General features: G+C 39.3%; 1 protein-coding gene across 3 annotated transcripts in view; it reads right to left on the reverse strand.

Annotated features, from left to right (window-relative positions):
* Nucleotides 1-584: 584 nt before the first annotated feature.
* Pls3 (plastin 3) overlaps nucleotides 585-21,450 on the reverse strand; it is an 85,220-nt gene continuing 64,354 nt past the window's right edge. For all 3 annotated transcript variants that reach the window (XM_048335760.1, XM_048335762.1, XM_048335761.1), the window contains exons 6-17: nucleotides 20,385-20,517; nucleotides 17,231-17,312; nucleotides 16,041-16,206; nucleotides 13,445-13,587; nucleotides 9,652-9,747; nucleotides 8,003-8,198; nucleotides 6,133-6,211; nucleotides 4,978-5,092; nucleotides 4,625-4,758; nucleotides 3,645-3,768; nucleotides 3,306-3,430; nucleotides 585-887 (exon numbers count right to left, since the gene is read on the reverse strand). In XM_048335760.1, coding sequence (XP_048191717.1) covers nucleotides 755-887; nucleotides 3,306-3,430; nucleotides 3,645-3,768; nucleotides 4,625-4,758; nucleotides 4,978-5,092; nucleotides 6,133-6,211; nucleotides 8,003-8,198; nucleotides 9,652-9,747; nucleotides 13,445-13,587; nucleotides 16,041-16,206; nucleotides 17,231-17,312; nucleotides 20,385-20,517 — 1,526 coding nt within the window. In that variant the 3' untranslated portion in view covers nucleotides 585-754. The remainder of the gene's footprint in view (nucleotides 888-3,305; nucleotides 3,431-3,644; nucleotides 3,769-4,624; nucleotides 4,759-4,977; nucleotides 5,093-6,132; nucleotides 6,212-8,002; nucleotides 8,199-9,651; nucleotides 9,748-13,444; nucleotides 13,588-16,040; nucleotides 16,207-17,230; nucleotides 17,313-20,384; nucleotides 20,518-21,450) is intronic.

The following is a 21,450-nucleotide window of genomic DNA, read 5'->3' on the forward strand; positions in this document are numbered from 1 at the left end:
ATTGTTTCGAGCTTGGGTATAAGCAGGAAGATGCAAATTTCGGGTACATTTTTCCTCTACCTATGACAATATTTTTTTTTACTTATTCACTTGAAGATCCCCTTTAAAAAAGTAGCAAAATCAGCAGACTTGTTGAATGTAATCAAAATATTCTTAAATGTACAAAAAAGGATCATGTAGAAAGAATATTGTAAAAAGATACTGATTTTAAGAATAAAAGAATAAGAAAAGCTTCTATTTCATTCTGTGCAGCCAGTTACTTGGGCAAATTTTCAGTACTACCAAGTAAGCAAGGACTACTTCCATCTATGTAACTCTGCCCATGGTTCTTGAATAAGAGTTAGCAGACAAGATGGAAAACAAATGACTGGCTAACAATATTCCTATGCAACCATCTAAGCAAATCTCAAGAGATGGGCATTCTAAGAGGGGAGAGAAACAGGGAGAAATATACGCAGCAGTGAGAGATGTCAAGGATAGCATTCCAGGAAAAGAAGAAAATATTTTGACGATGCACACACTTTAGGTATGCCTGACAGATTCAACTCTGACTGTGGGGGGAAAAAGAAGCTGTTTTTTTTTTCCTGAAAATTCCCCTCAGGGCTCTCATGGTGAGCTACTCTTGTTAATTAAAATGAAAAGTCCTTTAGGTGACCAAGAATTTCTTAAGCCGCGAGCACTTCACCTGGAAATAGCTGACTTACTAATAATCATGCACCTGGGAACATGGTTGGTTTTATTGAGATGTGTTGTTTTACACTCGCTTCATCCCCCTGCCCATCAAACATGCAAACACGGTCATGACCATCTTGGGTTTAACTTCCACAAGGTCTTCAGGAAGAGCATACACTCGGGCTCCAATTCTTCTAGCCATGGATACAGCATACCTATTTTTTGAAAATAAAATCAAGATGAAAGAAATGCTTGTCTGTCAAGGACACTGTGAAACATCTATTTTCTATTTTATAATCATTTGGCTGAGATGCAAAACTTTCATATCAAAAGGACAAATCAGGATTTTATTTTGTGTGTGTACATGTTCTGTTTTATTTTGGCTTGGAAGCGAAGGCAGGTGTTTACAGTCTATTGCTTTGGACTAATAATATTTATTTACTTATCTGTTCTATCAGGAGCTTAGAATTGAGAGTAAATCACTGACTTCATGCGGAAATGAAATTCTACATGCAATTACCTAGGTTGGTTGTATTCTCAAGACACCCTTATGGGAACTGAGAGATATGGAGCAGAAAATGATGCCACATGCAAAATTCAAATTGCTTTGGTAGATACAGCAAGTGCTTCTAAATATTTAAGCAGGAGAAGAGAATCTACCGGGGACAGTGACTGAACTAAGGACCAGAAAGGGCAAGCAAAGAATAGAACCAAAGGACTGTACATACACAGCTAGGGAAACTGGCAAGAACACATCTCACTTAATTATAAGCACTTTCCAGGTTCATTCCAGCTATAATCTTTATGGATATTAAATTTTTATTCTGTTATAAGTATATTTTTTCAAATAATGAAATCATGTGCGTAACTCCAAAACTTGCAGGACTGCTCATTAGCTAGCTTTTAAGAAAGCATTGCTGTGGGCGGATTTTTCAGATTTCACTGGTATGGTTTTCATTAGGCATCATGGATCTAGGTTACAGTCTAGGCCATGAGTGAAGAAGGAAAGAGACACGTAGAAAAGAAACTTTCTAAGCAGTGTTGCAATATAAGAAACTTAAGGCCCAGTCTTCCGTAAGACGCCTGCCAACATGAGATTGAGCAAGATCAACTTGACATAGTAAAAGACAATGATGTATTTAAATAAAGAGAGAGAAGATGGGGAAAATAATGAATAAGACAGATGAGCACCAAAGTTCTAGATTAAGGCTTCCATTGTTTTAACTTTGTTCTTGATTTCCTTTAGAGCATATACTACATCATTTTTATAATTCTCTAAAGCAACCTTAAAAGTCAGACACAAAGCTAAGGCTCTTGAGACAAGAGTTTCTGAACATAGGCCATGTTGGCATCAAAACTGATCCCCCTGCCTCAGACTCCCAAGTTCTGAGATGATAGGTATATACTACTATGCCTAGCAATGCTAAGTGTGTCTGTGCCTACACATATATACTGGGGCTTGAGCTTAGGCCTAGGTGTTGTCTCTTTTCACTCAATGCTGGTGCTCTAACACTTGAGCCACAGCTTCACTTCTGGCTTTTTGATGGCTAACTGGAGATAAGAGTCTCACAGACTTTCCTACTTGGGCTGGCTCTGAACCTCAATCCTCAGATCTCAATCTCCCGAGTAGGTAGGATAATAGGCTTGAGCTATTGGAACCTGGCCGTATACATTTTTATGTTTCAATCTCTATAAAAATTTTTACTGTAAACCGTACTGGCTTCATTTGAGTAACGGAGAACCTCAGACTCAAAGCCACTTTTCCCATCTAAGTATGGTGGAAATGCCATGATGATCTGCCTATGCTGGTGATGTGAATCACTTACAACCTTCTTCAGGTTTGTTCATACTCAGGCAAATGACACTAGTGGCTGAACTGTACTGTCATATGCAGACTCTTCAAAGGACCTAGGCATATGTAGACTCTCATAGAGTGGTGTGGAACGGCAGCAGAAGTTTGGGAAGCTATGGGAAGGAGGACATTGGGAGATGGTGGTTGAAGGACAAATTACTGTCAGATAGGGAAAACAAGTCCCCCAAAGGCAAATAAGTAGAAGGTAGGTAAGTGGTCATTGCAGGCTTGGTGGGGGCAATGACTTTAATTGCTATGGAGCTGCTGCTGCTTCTATTTTTTTTTTTTTGCTGGTCCTTAGGCTTGAACTCAGGGCCTGGGCACTATCCCTGAGTTTCTTTTGCTCAAGGTTAGTGTTCTACCACTTGAGCTACAGATCCAATTCTGCCTTTTTGGTAATTTACTGGTGATAAGAGTCTCACAGACTTTCCTGCCACAGCGGGTTTCAAACTGTGGTCCTCAGACCTCAGACTCCCAAGTTGCTAGGATTACAGATATGAGCTACATACCCGGCTTGGAGCTTCTTTCTTGACTGATGAAAATGTTCTAAAATTGATTGTGGTGATGGTTGTACAACTCTGTGAGCACATTACATTATTGAACTGTCAACTTTAAATAGGTGAAATGGACAATGTGTGAATGATATCTCACCTGTTAAATACTACTAAAACCTTAAAGAATTTCCCCCCGGTCTCAAGGATGTGATGGAACCAGAATTAACCATCATATCTGCCTGACTGCAAAGCCTGTGCTCTTTCCATGAGATTCTAGTTTCCCTTACTTGGCATTACTCTGCTTGTCATCCTCAGTTAGATTGCCACTCTTCACAAGGTCATAGTTTATGCAGCCTGGCTGGATGGCGTCAATTAGATCCACAACTGCCAAACTAGAGCTGATGGTCTTGTCCTAGTAGAAAGGAAAACAAGCTAAGAATTCCAAGATGTACACTTTCACATGTGTATTCTTACATAAAATGCTGAAGACAAAGCCTAGCAACTTAGAAGGAAATCATAGCAGGAGCCTGAGAATGATTAGCACTGACAAAACCAAAGGGAGTTCTTCCAAATTATAGATACTATTTTAGCAAACAGAATATGTAATAGTCAATATAGCTTCTTACCTTAAAACTCTGAATGGAAGTCGATTTTCCAGCGTCTCTCAATGTTCTGTTCACCCAATTCACAATAATATCATCATTAGCTTTCTGACCATCTCCAAGATCTTCCAGGACATTGAGGGTGTATCTAAGAGAAGCAGTAGAAAAAAACTGCAAGCATCAGAAAGCAGTCTTTTGTTTTGTGTTTCTTCTAGGGCTCAAACTCAGGGCATGGGTGCTCTCACTAAGCAATAGTACTCAAGGCTAGTGCTCTACCACTCTGAGCCACAGCTCCACATCCAGTTTTCTGGTGGCTAATTGAAGATGAGAATCTCATTGACTTTCCTGTCTGGGTTGGCTTTGAACTGCAATCCTCAGATTTCAGTTCCTCAATGTGCTAGGATTTCAGGTGTGACCAACAGCACCTGGCTAGAAAGATGCCTTCTTATGGTATCTTTCTTAAAAGAGTAAAGATTTCAAGGAAAGCCATTCATGCTATGTGAAAAATATTGGAATGAATAGTGGCTTGTTCCTCATCTACCTTTTGTAGTGTAGAAACAAGAATCATGGTGCTTAAATGTGCAGACACATTCTATGGTATTCTAACAGTGGTAAGGACTTCAAATGAGCTATGCTTTGGCTTGCATCCAGTCATAATGAATGTTTTTAGCATTAATGTTGAGATCACTTCCAAATGGGTACACGGGCATGTTCATATTTTATCCTGAAGACTTTTTTTTTATGAGAAGGTCCCTGCTATATAGCTCATGTTAACTTCAAATATTAAATGAAGCTTAGGTCCGCATGTCAGGTTTTCTAGGTAAAAAGGGAATCATGACAGCTCAGATATAACTTAAGAGTGAAATTCATGCCACAATTTAAATTAGGTACAAAAGTATACTCATGCACATGCTTACTTATTTGAAAAGTGGTATTACAGTGGTAAAAGGAGTGTTATACTGCATTACAGTGGAGCTTAAAGAGCTAATAAGTGTGTACTGTACCTCCTCATCAGCTGCCATACTAAAGCTAAGGTCAAAGTTTGGTTCCCATCATTCAGATCTTGGCCTCCAATGCCAACCAGGGAGAATTTAGCAGGATGCTTCCCCAATTCAATGGCATAGTTGCAGTTCTCGAGCTGTAGACACACCAAAGGAAATGAATGCTTCAAAACTTCCGCTTGTTTAATCTGCATTCTCATTTGTGTGGATTGTACACTGCTAAGTATTTGCATGTAAAAGAAGACATAGTTCTTGTCTTGGAGAAGCCCCAACTTCAGAGCTTAAGAAAATGAAAGAAGCAGGTCGAGAGTAAAAAATAGTGTGTTAATAAGACACGTGGTAACTTTATTACATACCTTTTTCATGTTGGCTCCAAGTTTTGGGTATGGAGGCTTATTCACCTTACTCCAGTCCACGGGCACTTTAATTCGTTCATATAACTGTAAAATTACCAGGGCATCTTGCAAGTCACTAACGATGAAAAAAAATCAGTGATTACAGATAGCTAGACTTTAATTCCTTTAATTAAATAAATTGCTGTTAAAAACTAACATTACACTGTTAAAAACATAATAAAAGCCACAACACAAAAGACTCATATTTTCTATCAGTCTGTGCTGAAAACAGAGTTAAGGCTGCTGAATTCAGTGCCTTTTGGCAAGCAAGATGCTGGGGGGTTTTTGTTTGTTTTTTGTTGGTTGTGGGGCTTGCACTCTGGGCCTGGGCGTGCTCCCTGAGCTCTTCAGCTCAAGGCTAGCGTTCTACCGCTTGAGCCACAGCACCAATTCTGGTTTTCTGGTAGTTAATTGGAAATAAGAGGCTAATGGACTTTCCTGCCTGGGCTGGCTTTGAACCGCAATCCTCAGATCTCAGCCTCCTGAGTAGCTAGGATTATAGGCATGAGCCACTGGCACCCAGCCAAGATGTTGTTTTAAAGTCTGGGAATATCTCTCCTTACATTACACTTGGAGGGGTGACCACTAAACAAGTATATGAGTAAAGAGATGATATGAGTATACTGAAGTGCTATGACAAAAAACACAGAATTAGGGCCAGTGTTTAGCGAATTTAGGTCAGTGCTAGGCAGCAGTCTGGAAAACAAGGAGGATATAGAATTGCTAAGAATATGAACCACTAAATGCAGGTGAAGCCACTGTGTTGTATGGAATAAAATAAGGATATGAGACATTATATGTGGGCCAAGAATATTGTAGGCTGAGAGAACTGTGAGCCAAAGGCCCCAAGGCACCATTGATGGTCTGCTGGACTCTAAAGTACCTGTGCCCTAGCATATCATAAAAATACGCATACATCCTCCCACTTATAGACAGTGACCAGGGAAATGAAGAATTTGGCTTTTTATGTTAGGAAAATGATGATAGAAACCATCATTTGACATTTTCCAATATAAAAAATTGCTACAAATTATCTTGAAAATCATTAGTGCTGTCCTTATGTATGTAGCCCACATCCCTGATGCTCCTGTTTACAACAGAAGTAGGATGGCTTACGCATAGAGATGATTCACGTGGGGATTAACACCAAGTGAGTTCATCCAGTTACGGAAGGTTCTTTCTTCACGAGTTTCTCCTACAAACAATATTGAATCATTCATTAAATGTCTTGTATATGTACAGATAGCATCAAACTATGTATTAGCTGATTTGATCTGCTCTATTCATATGTATAGGTTTTATCCAGTATGAACTTCCTAAGCATTCTAACTATATTCTGTCTACATTTTTTTGTTTATTTGTTTTGTTTTTGTTGCTAGCCCTGGGGTGTGGACTCAGGGTCTGAGCACTGTCCCTGGCTTCTTTTTGCTCACGGCTAGCACTCTACCTCTTGAGCCATGGCGTCACTTCTGGCTTTTTTCTGTATATGTGGTGCTGAGGAATCGAACCCAGGGCTTCATGTATACGAGGCGAGCACTCTTGCCACTAGGCCATATTCCCAGCCCCATTCTGTCTACATTTATACCTTAAAAATTCTTTCTTCTTAGGGGGGGTTGGGATGTGGCTTAATGGTAGAGTGCTTGCCTAGCATACATGAGGCCCTGGATTTGATTGCTCAGTACCACATAAACATAAACAACATAAATAAACTTTTTTTTTTTTTGCCAGTCCTGGGCCTTGGACTCAGGGCCTGAGCACTGTCCCTGGCTTCTTTCTGCTCAAGGCTAGCACTCTGCCACTTGAGCCACAGCGCCACTTGTGGCCGTTTTCTGTATATATGGTGCTGGGGAATTGAACCCAGGGCTTCATGTATACAAGGCAAGCGCTCTTGCCACTAGGCCATATCCCCAGCCCCATAAATAAACATTTTAAAATTCTTTTTATTTCAAAATTAAACAATTCAGCCATACCGTTGCAAACCGTTAAGCAAGTTAGGTTTATGTACCTTTCCTTACATTCTCTTTCTTCATTGTGTGTGTGTGTGTGTGTGTGCGTGTGTGTGTGTGCGTGTGTGTGTATGTATGCATGTACTGAGGCTCGAACTCAGGGCCTTAAGATCTTCTTGTTCAATTTCGTTTTCTAATAGGTGTCACTCTGTACTTGAACTATGCCTCCAGTTCCAGGTTTTTCTTGGTAAATTGAAATAAAGGGTCTGGTATGTTTGCTGCCCTGACTGGCTTTGATCCATGATCCTCAGATCAGCCTCCTAAGTCCCTCCTAGAATTGCAGCATGAACCACTGGTACTTGACTTGGTTTCTTTCCTTTTTGCAGTGCATGGGAGTAAACCTAGGGTCTCAAAATGAGCTATGTCACTAGCCCTATAGAGATGTACAAACTTTATAAAATTCCATTTTCCGTTAATATTTCTCCAGTAGCTCCTCAAATTTGCATACTTCAAAGTAACAGGCAGACATAGGAATTCAAAGCCTTGAGCACATGAGACAGGTCCTCTACCACTGATCTCAACTTCTACCCAGTATTCTTTATTTAAAAAATTTGCTTGCATTTTTTGGGGGGGGGGAGTCAGCTGTGGGGATTGTCCTTGAGCCTCTTTGGTCTCAAGGCTAGCACTCTACCACTGGAGTTACAGTACCACTTTTGGTTTTTGAGTGGTTTATTGGAGATAAGAATTTCATGGGGACTTTTCTGCCGGGCTGGCTTCAAATCATGATCCTCAGATCTCTGCCTCCCAAGTAGCTAGGATTACAGTAGTGAGCCACCAGCGCCTGGTTTACTTGCATTATTATCTCTATATAGAAGCCTCCCATTTCTACTCACCCATCTCTACTTTTTAATTTGTCTACTTTATTCACTTGTTAAAGCCAAGAGGACAATGGATCTGATTAAACTAATATTATGATATCACTATGTCTTTTATATTTCTACTCTACACCCTACACATTTGAATTTGCAAAACTTCATTACCTTCTAGTAGAGTCCAGTCAATATCCTGATTTTCTGGCTTAGTCAGCGCTGGGTACTTATTAAACAAGTTCGCCACAAAGGCTAGGTTCAGTTTGGGGTTTCCACTAACAACATCAGCAGGAGTAACAAACTGTCTGCAACCTAATTTATCTGCTTGTTGAAGCATACTCTCTGCTCTCTTCAAATCATCTGTTTCCTGTTGAAGTAAAATAAAATGACATCTTTTAAAGTCCTTACGAAGATATAAATTTTCCCTATAATTATAGGCTGGTAAGATAATTCTACTTTCTTTTAGTCAACACATGGTATTTATTGTAAAACGTTTTAATGAAAAAAAGAAGGAAAGTGGCTCAGGAGAACATGCAGTACCCTTAAAGAGCACAGATGGCGCCAGACCATGCATCTAAGTATTCACTAAATTGAACTCAATTAGGATTAATTACATCTCTTATGCCCCCAAAGGGGCTAAGTTAGATTTTTTTGAAAGACAGAAATTTACATAAATTTAAAACTGCTCATGTTTTCAAATTAGGTTCTAAGGAAGGTGTATAGTTGAAAATGGTGAGTGATACTGGAAAAAAGGTGTTTGTTTTTATAAAATGACTAAAGGTACTTGGATGGTATTAGGAAAAGAGACTTAGGAAATACAAATTTAAGGAAAATAACACAGGCCAAGAGAAATAGAGCAAGATTGTGTATGACATCAAATGTCAGAGCATTTTGTACTCAATTCTTGGGTTGTTAGGAGAATCCTAGAAGGATTCTGAGAAGGAAGCCCCAAAGAACAGAATGGTTTAGGAAGGCTGAGAATTGACTGATGGAGTGTATTAGAATCAGTCGCATTTACCTAGATGTGCATTCATCTTCCCAGCCATCCCAGACAGCTCCCTTTGTGCAAACACTGGTCCCTTATATCTATCAAGAATTACCCGAGCCAAAGTATTTTGCCTTTACCATACAGATAGGAATATAAGCACATAAGTCAGTTATAAATTCAGTTTTAGTTTGATCAATGAAACCAATTGCATAATATAATACATACATGGACTTTTCTTGAATAGTAGAAAATGTATTTTGTATGTAATAGGTATAGAGAAATCCAGAATTCTAAAAACCGGGACAATTAATTTAGTCCAACTTTTAAAAATGGATGAGCAAAGTGAAATCTAATTTGGGGAGGGAACTTGCCCAAAGTCACTGAACAATATACAGACATAATCAGGAAACATGGTCCCTAACTGATTCCTCAAATTGGATTTCATAGATCAGGATTTTGTAAACATATTTCACATGACTCTGAATACAAAACATTGCCAATTTAGATATAAAAATGTAATCATTAAGTCTGTTGCTGTGTTTATAATCCAAATACTTGCAAATGGCTAGTGGCCAGTCCTTATTTCCCTTACTTGATTTGAATGGTTTTTATCATCTGTATCAATGAATACCATCATGATTATTGGAACTCACTATTTGTCAAATAAAATAAAGCTATCTTTTCCTCCTTGAGTTACATATATAATAATACTTTAAAATATAATGCTTAAAATTGTTAACACCACTACATGCAGTTATCACAATTCTTCTATTCATAAGAAATAGGCAACAATTTTGGTAAGACTGTAGAACTCAAGAGTACCTATACTTACATTGAATCCTGACATGTTAATATCTATCCGTGGTTCACCTTCCTTTTGTCCTTTTGGTGCAATTTGATTGAGAAGGTGGAAATAGGCTTTGGAATCCTACAAATGAATTGAAAATGTCAGTGAGATCACATTTACACAGAATGAATGTGTCCTAATGTGCCATGTTAAGAAAGATATGCACATCAGATTCTGTGAAACTATATGGCACAAATCTGTCTTCAAATCTAGCAGAATTTAGCCCCACCCCATAATGCATCTAGCAAACTGTTGTCTAGTGTGAATATGGATAAACTGGATTGACTGTACAACTTATTGAAGTCATCAATAATGTTAATAAATATTTCTTCTGTACCTTCACTGAATTACTGAAGTCAATAAGCTTGATAGATTAAAAAAAGCATGGAAAAAGTAGTAGACCAGAAATCCAGGAAGCATAGGGAAAGAGAAAATAAATAGGTTATATTATTACAAGACACTATATATCTATATCTATATATCATAACCTATGGAGAAGACATCTGTTATGTTAAAATATATATTTAACTACACATTTAAATGTCAAGAAGTCTTCATTGAGAAACAGTTGGTAGAATAACATTTAACTCTTTATAGAGTTAACCTTTTAGGATTGGAATATACTTAAATAATCTCTCTTCTCCTCTTCCTCCTTCCCCTCCTCATTCATGGCCTTCCTTGCTTGTCCTCTGCAGGACAAGTTCAAACATTCTAGTACTGAGCTATACCCCCGGCCTCAAGCTTCCCTTTTGTTTTAAGTTCTTGGACACTCTCTTCTCTGGAATACATAAAAAACAAAGCAGAATTGCTCATCTTGGGGTTGGGAGGAGTGAATTAGTTTATAGGGACGGGAGGGATGAATTAGTCTCTGTGGAATCTCCATGGTATATATCTTGGAAAGCATTGTAACAAGTGCAAATATGCTAAGTGTCTCCATACCCATCAAATAAAACTCTCTAGAACATATAAAAACTGGAGTCAAGATTCTTCAATCCTGCTCCATCAGAATGCTACCTATCCACCAATAGCAGTTTTCTATTACTGAGCTTCCAGTGTTCAGCCAGGGTATCAGAAGTGTTTCTGATAATAAGTTTTGTAGACCATGTGTGTCCTAATCTCAGGTGAATTTATGCCAGACCTGCCAAATAGGAAACCACCAGGAGCTGCCCACAAAAGCTGCATCTTAAACCAGCTATGGAAGGGAGTTTGCATTTCAGTGCTACAAATGGTTCAAAGAAGGGGGGAGGGGGAATCAGTGAGTGAAAGCCACTTCAGAGTAATTTGGGAGAAGCTAGCCCAGTTCCTAACACTCAGGGTGCATTGTAGCTAGGAAAGTGCTTTCCCTTCCACTTACTCACTAAAGACACATCAACAATCATATATCATCTAATCCAGCACATTGAAGAAGAACACTGAAGCACAGATCCAGCAGCCTGCACTTGCTAGCCTGAAAGGCACTCAACAGAGGAATTTTTTTTGGCCAGTCCTGGGACTCGAACTCAGGGCCTGAGCACTGTCCTTGGTTTCTTTTTGCTCAAATCTAGCACTCTACCACTTGAGCCACAGCACCATTTCCAGCTTTTTCTGTTTATGTGGTGCTGAGGAAATGAACCCAGGGCTTCATGTATATGAGGTGAGCACTCTACCATTAGGCCATATTCCCAGCCCCCATGGAAAAAATTTTAAACTTGGATTAGACAAATTGCAAGCTACTTTTCACATTATCAAATCATTCTTCACTTTTCAAAAGAAAACTACTTTTCTTTTTCTTTTTAAATTTCTTTCATATATTGAAAGTATGTCCCAGTACATGAAACCCATTTATAAATGGGGTTTTGGTTACACATCAAATATGAGGTGGAATATACCCGGCTGGACATGTGGCATAAGTTGAAAGTGGAGATTGGGTCAGTTGGGTCTTATACTTTAGGGGGATCCTTAATTTCATTCAAAAAACAATTCAGTACAGCAAATATCCCACAGCTTCCTCTCACCAGGGAATGCATTGTTAGTATCCCAAGAAATTGTGCTCATATCCCTGCTGGTCAGTGACAGCTGGTAAAGACCCTCTGGTTTGTTCCTTGTATCTACACTGGCAGTTTCAAGAGAGTCTTGTCAACTGAGGAAAATGAAACAATGAAGTTCTCTAGTGTTATGATGGGGGAATTGGCTCATGGACATGCCCTTCCCCCACCAAAAGCAAGCTTAAGCATACTTCAAGCATCTTTTGTAAATGGATGTAGGATTTGTACAACACATCCTTCTATACTCTTTAAGTCACCTGTAGATATAATGCCAATTACAATGGGAATGCTAACTGAATAGTTGGCATACTACATTATTTAGGGTGTAACAACAAGAGAATTAAGTCTGTACATGTTCAGTAAGACAGGTTTCCATTTATTTGTCTGTCTATCTGTCTATCTTTGCTTCCCATATATTCAATGTACATATGTGGAATGCAAAGATGTGGGAATCAACTGTATTTCTTGCACCTATTTTGGTCCCTCTCTATGTAAAGAGCCAAAGGCATCATGTAGTAAGTGAATGTTACCAATGCCTTCCTGCCTCAGTAGATTTTTGCCTTGACTGTTCATGCTAAGTAGTGAGTATGAAAGCTCAATCTAGCTCCAGTACTATTTGCAAGGCTTTTATGTACCAGGCCTTGTTTTAGAGGCCAGACTCAGTGGAAGGGTACTAGGACAAGGGCTGAGGCAGGATTCAGAGAAATAATAGGCACTCACCACTTCCTCAAGAAATCAACTTCTACAGATGGGAGAATACAACAGATACAAAGCTAAACAAGAAGCCAGGTGTTGGCGGCTCATGCCTGTAATCATAGGTACTCAGGAGGTTGAGGTCTAAAGATCACGGTTCGAAGCCAGCCCAGGCAGGAAAAGCCCAAGAGATTCGTATATCCATTTAGTCAGCAAAAAGCTGGAAATGGAGCTGTAGCTCAAGTGGTACGGTGCTAGCTTTGAGCACAAAAGCTCAGGGACAGAGGCCAGGCCTTGAGTTCAAGCCGCAGGACCAGAACACACACAAAAACCACTAACCAAGAACAGAGATGGTGACAGTAATGTGGATGTCTCCACTTTATTTTCTCATTCTTTCTCTTTCTTTTTGTCTGTGTGCCAATACTGAGACTCATATTCAAAGCCTTGTACTCTTGCTCAGGTTTTTCACTCACAGTTGGTGTGCAACCATTGAGCCTTGTCTTCCAGCTTTATGCTGGCTAATGGGAGATAATCTTATGGATGTATGTGTCCATCCAAAGCTGGCTCTGAACTTCCACTCACAGATCTCAGCTTCCTGAGCATCAAAGACTATAGGCATGAGCCATCTGCACCTGGCTCTTCCTTGTGGCTTTTCTAACAGGCCCATTGCATGAGAAAGGCAGGAACAGAAGGATCATGTTGCAACTTTTAAACTCCATATTCAGTAATAGGCAGAATATAAAACATTATCATTAGAAGGTGTTGACTTTCATAGCATGAATAAGATTTGGTGCTCACATTACTTATTTGGTGCTACTTCTCTTCTAAAATCTACATAGAAGCCCTGGAGTGGTGGGTGGTCAATGCTTGCCTGGCATGCCAGAGCCCCTAAGAGTACAGATTAATAAATCAAAAGGACTTAAAAAAATGAAATCTACCATATCAAGGCCAAGAGGCAACATGGCTTGGTGATAGTGATACCATTAGAACTGTCCTGTTATGAGCTATGCAATTCCTTAGGTCATTATATTCCTCTGAACATCCTGGTTCTTTGCAGTTACCTTGATGTCAGCACTGAAGTTGTTGATCTTTTGCCAGCCTGAGTTTTCCAAATGAAAGTTTGCCCACCTAAGCAGAAGCTCTTCTGGAGACAATTTCATAAGTTCCTCCAAAGTCTCACCATCTCGAAGTAAAGCAGCCAGCGCTGAAGAAAATAAAAACTTCAATCAGTGTATGTTATGACAGAGGGTCATGCCAAGTTTACTGAACCTTTTTGTTTCTCTTTGGAGTGAAGGTTTCGCTATGTTACCCAAGCTAGCCTTGAACTTATGATCCTCCTGTCGCAGCCTCCCAAGGGCTGGGCTTTTGGGTGTGTATTATCATGCCCAGCTTCACCCAGTCTTTTGGACACTATCTTAAGTAACAGAGATATAGGAACTAGTATAGCATAGTTCTGGTTTCATGAGTCTATCTAATAAGTAAATATATATATGTAGATAATTATTTTACAGAGTGACACTAATATAGACATAGTATTGTGAGAATGCGTAGCAAACATATAACATTGTAAATACCAAATTAAGATTTTAACATTTATAGACTTTAATATTTTCTACATAATTAGATATTTGCATTAACTGTCCTAATTTAGTAGTTTTAAAACAGGGATTGGAGAAGAATATCCAAAATTGGGGGAATTTTTGAGGAAAGCAATCTAGAGGTGCTGGAGCAGTGGTTCAGTGGTAGTGTGCTTAACTAGTATGTGTATGTAGGGCCCTGAGATCCATCCCCATTATGAAAGAAAGACTTCGAATCCAAGAAGTTGGCTAGCTCTTATGAAATAATTGCCTCCCATAAAATGAAAGACAAAATGTTGGACAAGAAGGTTAGTACTACTTGATTTCTGAAGTTCAAATCATACCTCTATCAGGCAAAGATCATCTTTGATAGATTTGTGTCATTTAAGCAAGATCAGAAGCAGCGTGTCCATTTGTAGAGAGCCCTCCTTCTGAGTTCCCCATTTCCCCCCAAATCAAAGGCTGGAAAGAATCAAACAGCTGAACATCTACATATCTAATTTATTTCATGAGCCAATATAATTTTATTTTCTTTCCCCACTTTCTATCAATTAGGAAAGGCTAACATTGATATGAAGAATGTCAGCAACTAGAACAATTTTTTTAGTTGGTCATGGGGCTTGAACTCAGTGCCCAGGTGCTGTCCTTGAGCTTTTTTTTTTTTTCTCAAGGCCAACACTACCACTAAAGAGCCATAGCACCACTTTCCAATTTTCTGGTGGGTAATTGGAGATAAGAATCTTAAGAACTTTATTGCCTGGGCTGGCTTTGAACTTCGATCCTCAGATCTCAGCCTCCTGAATAGCTAGGATTACAGGAGAGAGCCACTAACGCCCAGCTAACTGGAGCAATTTTATTCATTCAAAAATATCATCTTAGTCCTAGGCCTGTGGGCATACGTCACTGCTACTTGCGTGGCTCAGGGAGAGGATCACTTGAACCCAAAATAAAAGAAAAAAGTAAATAAAAGTAAACATAAAAAATCTTTAAAATAAAAGCAGCACTAAAAATAGTAATAAGGGGAAAACGGACAAACTATTAGAGAAGCTTCTTTCTAGATCCTTTAATATATTGGAATCCACCAAGTCTGGCAGAGTAGTGGGTCACAGCTGGAATTTTGTGGCACCTCTCTGTTCCCAACATACTGGTTGGTGCTAGTATATGAGTCTGGGAGTTAAAGATCAAACAAGGTAACTGTCAGATCCTCTCATCAAGAAAAAAACAGAAACCAAGCAAAACCTTTAGAGCTAGGGGAGTATTTAGCTCAGTGGTAGAGAATTTGCCTAGAATGCACGAGGCCCTGGATTCTATTCCTTGTATCACACAAAAGAAGCAAGACTTGCTGAGTAGATTAAAAATGTGCAATGGCCAGTCCTAGGATATGTAAATGTGCAACATAGGACTTGGCAGATACTATGAGACCTTAAAAAATATGGAGAATCCCAAATATATAATCTTCCATCAAAGGAATTGAGGACCATGATGATGGGAGAGATTCTGGGGATTCTGGAATAAAATACGAATATTTGGAGGGGCACTCAACATTTCACATTTTAGAGTACTGCCTACTGCCTGATGGTCATTGAACTGCATATAAACATGCACTCTGTAAACAATGAAATCTAGAAGTCTATGCGGTTAAAAGGATGGAGGATTGTTTTTTCTGGCTCAGGAAATAGAGGAACACTAAGATAGATGGCAAGACTGTGAAAGCAGTCTAAATCTATGACAGAATGTAAAAGGAATTATAAATAATAGGACATAGCCTACCATGGAGCTCAGGGGCGTCATGCAGTAGAGGTTGTGTGGACCCTACAGAAAAGGCTGTTACCTTTGGGGACTTGGGAACATTACTTTCGTATCTTTATTGTAGATAAAATTTAAAGTGCCAGACAAATGTAAATTACTACAAAAGAAGAGTTATAATTAGACTGTTTCCCTGAATAACTCTATAGCATTATCTTATGTTAATTCTAGTTATCATCTTATCACCTCAATTTAAGTGAAAGTATAATAGTTTGTATGAACAGAAAGATACCCCCAATAAACCACTTTCCAAATAATGACTGTGTTCCATTACCTTCATTCCGGCTTAACTCAATGTCAGCAAACAAACCGATCTTAATAATCTGCCAAAGCAGACCCAACACCAGATGAGGTTTTCCAGCCCGTAAATCCTCTGCACCAATGTTCACAACATGACACCCAATGGCAGAAGCAGAGTTCAGGGCCAAATTCAAGTTTTCCTGCAAGACAGCCAAATTACTATTACACTTGCTTTTTGACCTTTCCATTTTTCCCAGTGAAATTTTTCACTGAAAAATAACACTCAAATGTTTTATTTGGCCCCTTCTGAATTGTGCTGACACTAAAGGAAAAGCCCAAGTGGCCACAGTAAACATATCCATGTGGGTAGTGTCATATTTCAAAAAAAAAATCTAAATGAGAGTCCAGAAGTATGGCATGCACCCAAGTCAAGTTCGAGAAATGACCGATCTCTATAGCCCAAGGTTTGGGATGCCTGTGGCTGAGGAGATTTTTTTTTTTTTTTTTTTTTTTACCATTTAATAGTCTAATATCCATCCAATGGAAAAAGAATGTTCCATTCCTTTTTAAAAAAATTGCCAGTCCTGGGGCTTGAACTCAGGGCCTGGGCACTGTCTCTGAGCTTCTTTTGCTCAAGACTAGCACTCTACCATGTGAACCACAACATCACTTCTGCCTTTTTCTGTTTATGTGGTGCTGAGGAATCAAACCCAGGGCTTCATGCATGCTAGGCAAGCACTTTACCACTAAGCCACATTCTCAGCCCTCCATTCCTTTAAACAGACCAACTCATGAAGGGTTTAAATACTTGTTCTTGAGCTTGTGGCCTGGGTGCTGTCCACTCAAGGCTGGTGCTCTGCCATCTAAGCCAAACCTCCAGTTTTGACTTTTTTAGTGGCTAAATGGAAATGAAGCTCTCACAGACTCTCCTGCCCAGGCTGGAATACAACTGTAATCTTCAGCCTCCTAAGTAGCTGGGTTTATAACAGGTATGAAGTGGTAGTGGCTGCCTGGAAACATTTTATCACCAGAAGATCATAGGGTTTTGAAATGAGGTAGGCATTTGCAACACAGTTATCATATTAACCTCTGGTGAATTTATGGACTTCTTGAGTTTTCACTCTGAGGAATAAGTGAGATCCTATGTGGTGACTACAGTGTGTAGAACAAGCTTTCCCATTTTTATACCACAGTTTCATAGCAAGAGTGGAGAACAGGGTATACCTGAATGATGAAGGGTGTAAGTTTCTTCTTGTTGATCGCGCGTTCGTCAATTGTATCAGGAACTGAAAGGTTGATCATTTTGCTGCAACAAAAATGAAAAAAAAAAGAGTAAATTACTCTTAAAGAGTCTATAAGCCTTATAGCATGTGTTTCATGTGCTCTAAACAAGAAATGTAATACATGAATTTCATCATGTTGATTGATCACAATAAAAACTATACAAATAAAAATGCTAAAAAGAAAAGACCAGGGCTGGGGATATGGCCTAGTGGCAAGAGTGCCTGCCTCATATACATGAGGCCCTGGGTTCGATTCCCCAGCACCACATATACAAAAAATGGCCAGAAGTGGCGCTGTGGCTCAAGTGGCAGAGTGCTGGCCTTGAGCAAAAAGAAGCCAGGGACAGTGCTCAGGCCCTGAGTCCAAGCCCCAGGACTGGCAAAAAAAGAGAGAAAAGACCAGAGCTGAAGGTATATAATAAGCTTCGTGGCAAACTGCTTGCATATCATACAGAAGACTTTGGGCTTTTGATCTCCACCACCAAAACCAACACCCAAAACACTACCAAAATGTTTATAGTAGTAGTTGGGACTCTATAGGGACATAGTTTCTCAGGGTTACAATTTTTGAAATATTGATGCTTAAATTCAGGGTTTCCAGTTTACTAGACGACCACTCAGCCACATAAGCCCTCCAAGCCCTGTATTATTTATATTCTGAAAATGAATAATCTGCATACTGAAACATTTCCATGAACAAATATGTTAAACAATACACACTGCAACTATTCTACATTATTTAATTTATATTTAAATTTTACTCTCCATTGTTGAGCAGAGTTTTTTGATGCTATGGGAAAACCAGGGACTCACACATGAGGCTCACCTCATCTTCTATCACTGAGTTATAGCCCCATCCTAGCAGGAGATTGTTTCATTTAATCATGTCTTACTTCTGCTTTTTTCATGGTGCTGGGACTGGAGGCCAGTGCTTTGCAAATGCTAGGGAAGCAGCGTACCAATAAGGCACACTCCTAGCCCCCTTTACCACATGTTTTGTGAGTGACTTATGAAGCTACATACGCGATATATGCTACTGGTAATGCAGTGGAGGCATAAAGAAAGTTTAGTTAGGCTACAGTCTGTCACTTATTAGAAAGAAAATAATTATTTTCTTTTGTTAGTCATGGGGCTTGAACTCAGGCCCAAAGTGCTACCTCTGAGCTCTTTCTGCTTAAGAGTTGGGCTCTACTGCTTTAAGGCACACCCCTAATTCGAGTTTTCTGGTGGTTAACTGGAAAAAAGAGTTTTATGGACTTCGATGCCTTCACTGGTTTCAAACTGTGATCCTCAGATCTCAGCCTCCAGGGAGCCAGGATTACAGGTGTGAGACACCAGTATCTGGCTAGAAAGTAAATTTGTATTTGGTACTATTTATTTATATATTTATTTAAGTGTATTTGGTGGCGAGAACTGAACTTCAGGGCCTCAAACATACATAGTAGATGGAACATGGTATGTTCTATGTACGTACATAGTATATGGAAAAGACGCATGATTTTCCCTATTCGTCATAATTTTTTTCTGAATAATTACTTATTTATTGTCAAAGTGATGTACAGAGGGGTTATAGTTTCATATATAAGGCAGTGCAGTGGGTACATTTCTTGTACAATTTGTTACCTCCTCCCTCATTCCCCCCTCCCCCCCCCCTTCTCCTCTCCCTCCATGAGTTGTTCAGTTGGTTTACACCAAATGGTTTTGCAAGTATTGCTTTTGGAGTCGTTTGTCTTTTTATCCTTTGTCTCTCGATTTTGATATTCCCTTTCGCTTCCCTAATTCTAATACCAATATATACAGTTTCCAATGTACTCAGATAAGATACAGTGATAGTGTGGGTACAATCACAGGAAGAGGATACAAGAGGATCATCAACAATGGAAGCTACGGTTTCACATGGCATGTTGAAAGTAATTACAACAGTGATATAACAGTCGTTTCCATAACATGGACTTCATTTCACTTAGCATCATCTTATGTGCTCATAAGACCATAGCTACTGGGACTCTCACCATAAATTTTTTTTAGAGGTAGTACTATAAAGAATTAAAATGTTAGAGTCTCAGTCTAAATTTTACCGCATGGGGTTGGGGATGTGGAAGGTACATATTTCACACTTGGTACCACAGTGTTGCAGATTACAGAATATCTCCATACACATAATGAGATTATTATGAGGATTGGACATAAGTCAAACACAAATTCCATTAGTGCCATATATATTGTATATACATAACCAACGGGTAATTTTGATTTTTTTTTGTGGTGCTAGGGATAAAAGCTACGGTCTCAGACATGCCAGGCAAGCTCCCTCTGTACCATGGATCTACCCCTGGCCCAGAAGGTAATATTATATAGTATTTTAGTGCACCTGTATTTTGAGTGTGACTTGTCACATATGGTCAGGTGTGGAGCAGTCCACTTGTGGTGTCATATTAAAATGATTCAGATTTTGTAGCATTTTGGCTTTCAGATTTCTGGATTAAGAATGCTCATGGCAGAAAGGAACTAAAACACATTGGAGTTGACTATTCTAGTCTACAGCTGCATGGCTACTGAGTGTACAAACCTGAATTTGAACCTGGCCCTACTAGCCATGGAGCATGCTCTTAACCACTGGGCTACACTGCCTCTGAAAAGAAAAGCAGCAGCAGAGAATGCTGAGGTTTTCCCATCACTTCTGCCAAGACCCTGCTGGCTATGGGGCAGCCACAGTGACAAGAGCTTTTTTCAAAAATAGGTCACTGGAGAGAGTGAACTGAAGGTAGCCTCTTTTTTTCCCTTTAAGCTATGGCATTTCAGAATAAATAGATACTGACATACTTAAATGAACGAGGTAGTAATGTTCTGCTTGCTCAGTGATGAGAAGAAATGGATGCTGAGATTTTGTTCTATAGAGAATATCCCAGTCTCTGACAGTTTTCATTATAGAGAAAGACTTAAAGAGATGAAACAAAACAAAAGGGACTGAAGAGAGGTAATTCTCCTTTTGTTTCTTTCCTGAGATGGAACTGCCAAGCATCCAGAAACAAATTGAGCAAGTTTATGGAAGGGCATCTTTGGAAATCTGTATACAAAACAAGTTAGCATCTTACCAAAGAACAATTCCATCACCAACAGCTTTGAACAGGTCATCGGTATTTGGATTCATGGGGATAACATGCCTGCAGTCGGGATCATTTTCCAAAGCCTTGTTTATCCAGTTAACAAAAGCATATTTTTCTTCCTCTAAAATTAGGAACAAAAAAATCAGTTCATACTCTGTATTAATCTTTTGACCCCCAAACCCTAAAATAGTAGTAATAGCAGTGTTGAACAAATATGTGGTTATCCTCTTTGTACACTAGACTTCCTTAGAGAAGTTATTTATAAAGTCTTTGAAAAATCATATGTATAAGCTAAGTGCTGATGGGTTATGCCTGTAATCCTAGCTACTCTGGAGGCTGAAATCTGAAGATCACGGTTTGAAGCTACCCTGAGCAGGAAACTCCATGAGACTCGTATTAAAAAAAAAACCAAAAAAACAAAAAAAACCCTCCAATCAACTATCAAAAAAGCCAGAAGTGGAGGTGTGGCTCAAATGGTAAAGTGTTAACATTGAGCAAAAAAGCTCATGGACAGCACACAGGCTCTGCGATCAAGCCCCAGTACTAGTACAAAAATTACATTTATAGCATTGCATAATTGTATTGTAATATGTTCTATCATGACATGAATCGTGTCTTTCTTAAGCTAAAAAAAAAAACAATAAAAACCTATTAACTTTATGGCAGTAGATCCAAGGTCAAGTGCATTTAACCAAGGATATCAGTGGTATTCTTCTTATTTATTTATTTTTGGCCTGTTGTGGGGCTTGAACTCTGGGCCTCCATGCTGTCCCTGAGCTTTTATGCTCAAGTCTAGCACTTTACCACTTCATCCCTAGCTCCACTTACTGTTTCTTGTGGTTAACTGCAGTTAAGGGTCTCATTGACTTTTCTTCCCAAATTGGCTTCAAACCTTGATCCTCAGACCTCAGCCTCCTGAGTAACTAGGGATTACAGGTGGGAGCCACCAGCACCTGGCTGGGATTCTTTATTTTGTTTTTGTGCCAGTCTTGGAGCTTGATCTCAGGGCCTTCCACTCTAGCTTGGCTTTTTCACTCAAGATGGATGCTCCACC

This window comes from Perognathus longimembris, chromosome 28 (assembly GCF_023159225.1).
Source record: "Perognathus longimembris pacificus isolate PPM17 chromosome 28, ASM2315922v1, whole genome shotgun sequence".
Taxonomy (NCBI): domain Eukaryota; kingdom Metazoa; phylum Chordata; class Mammalia; order Rodentia; family Heteromyidae; genus Perognathus; species Perognathus longimembris.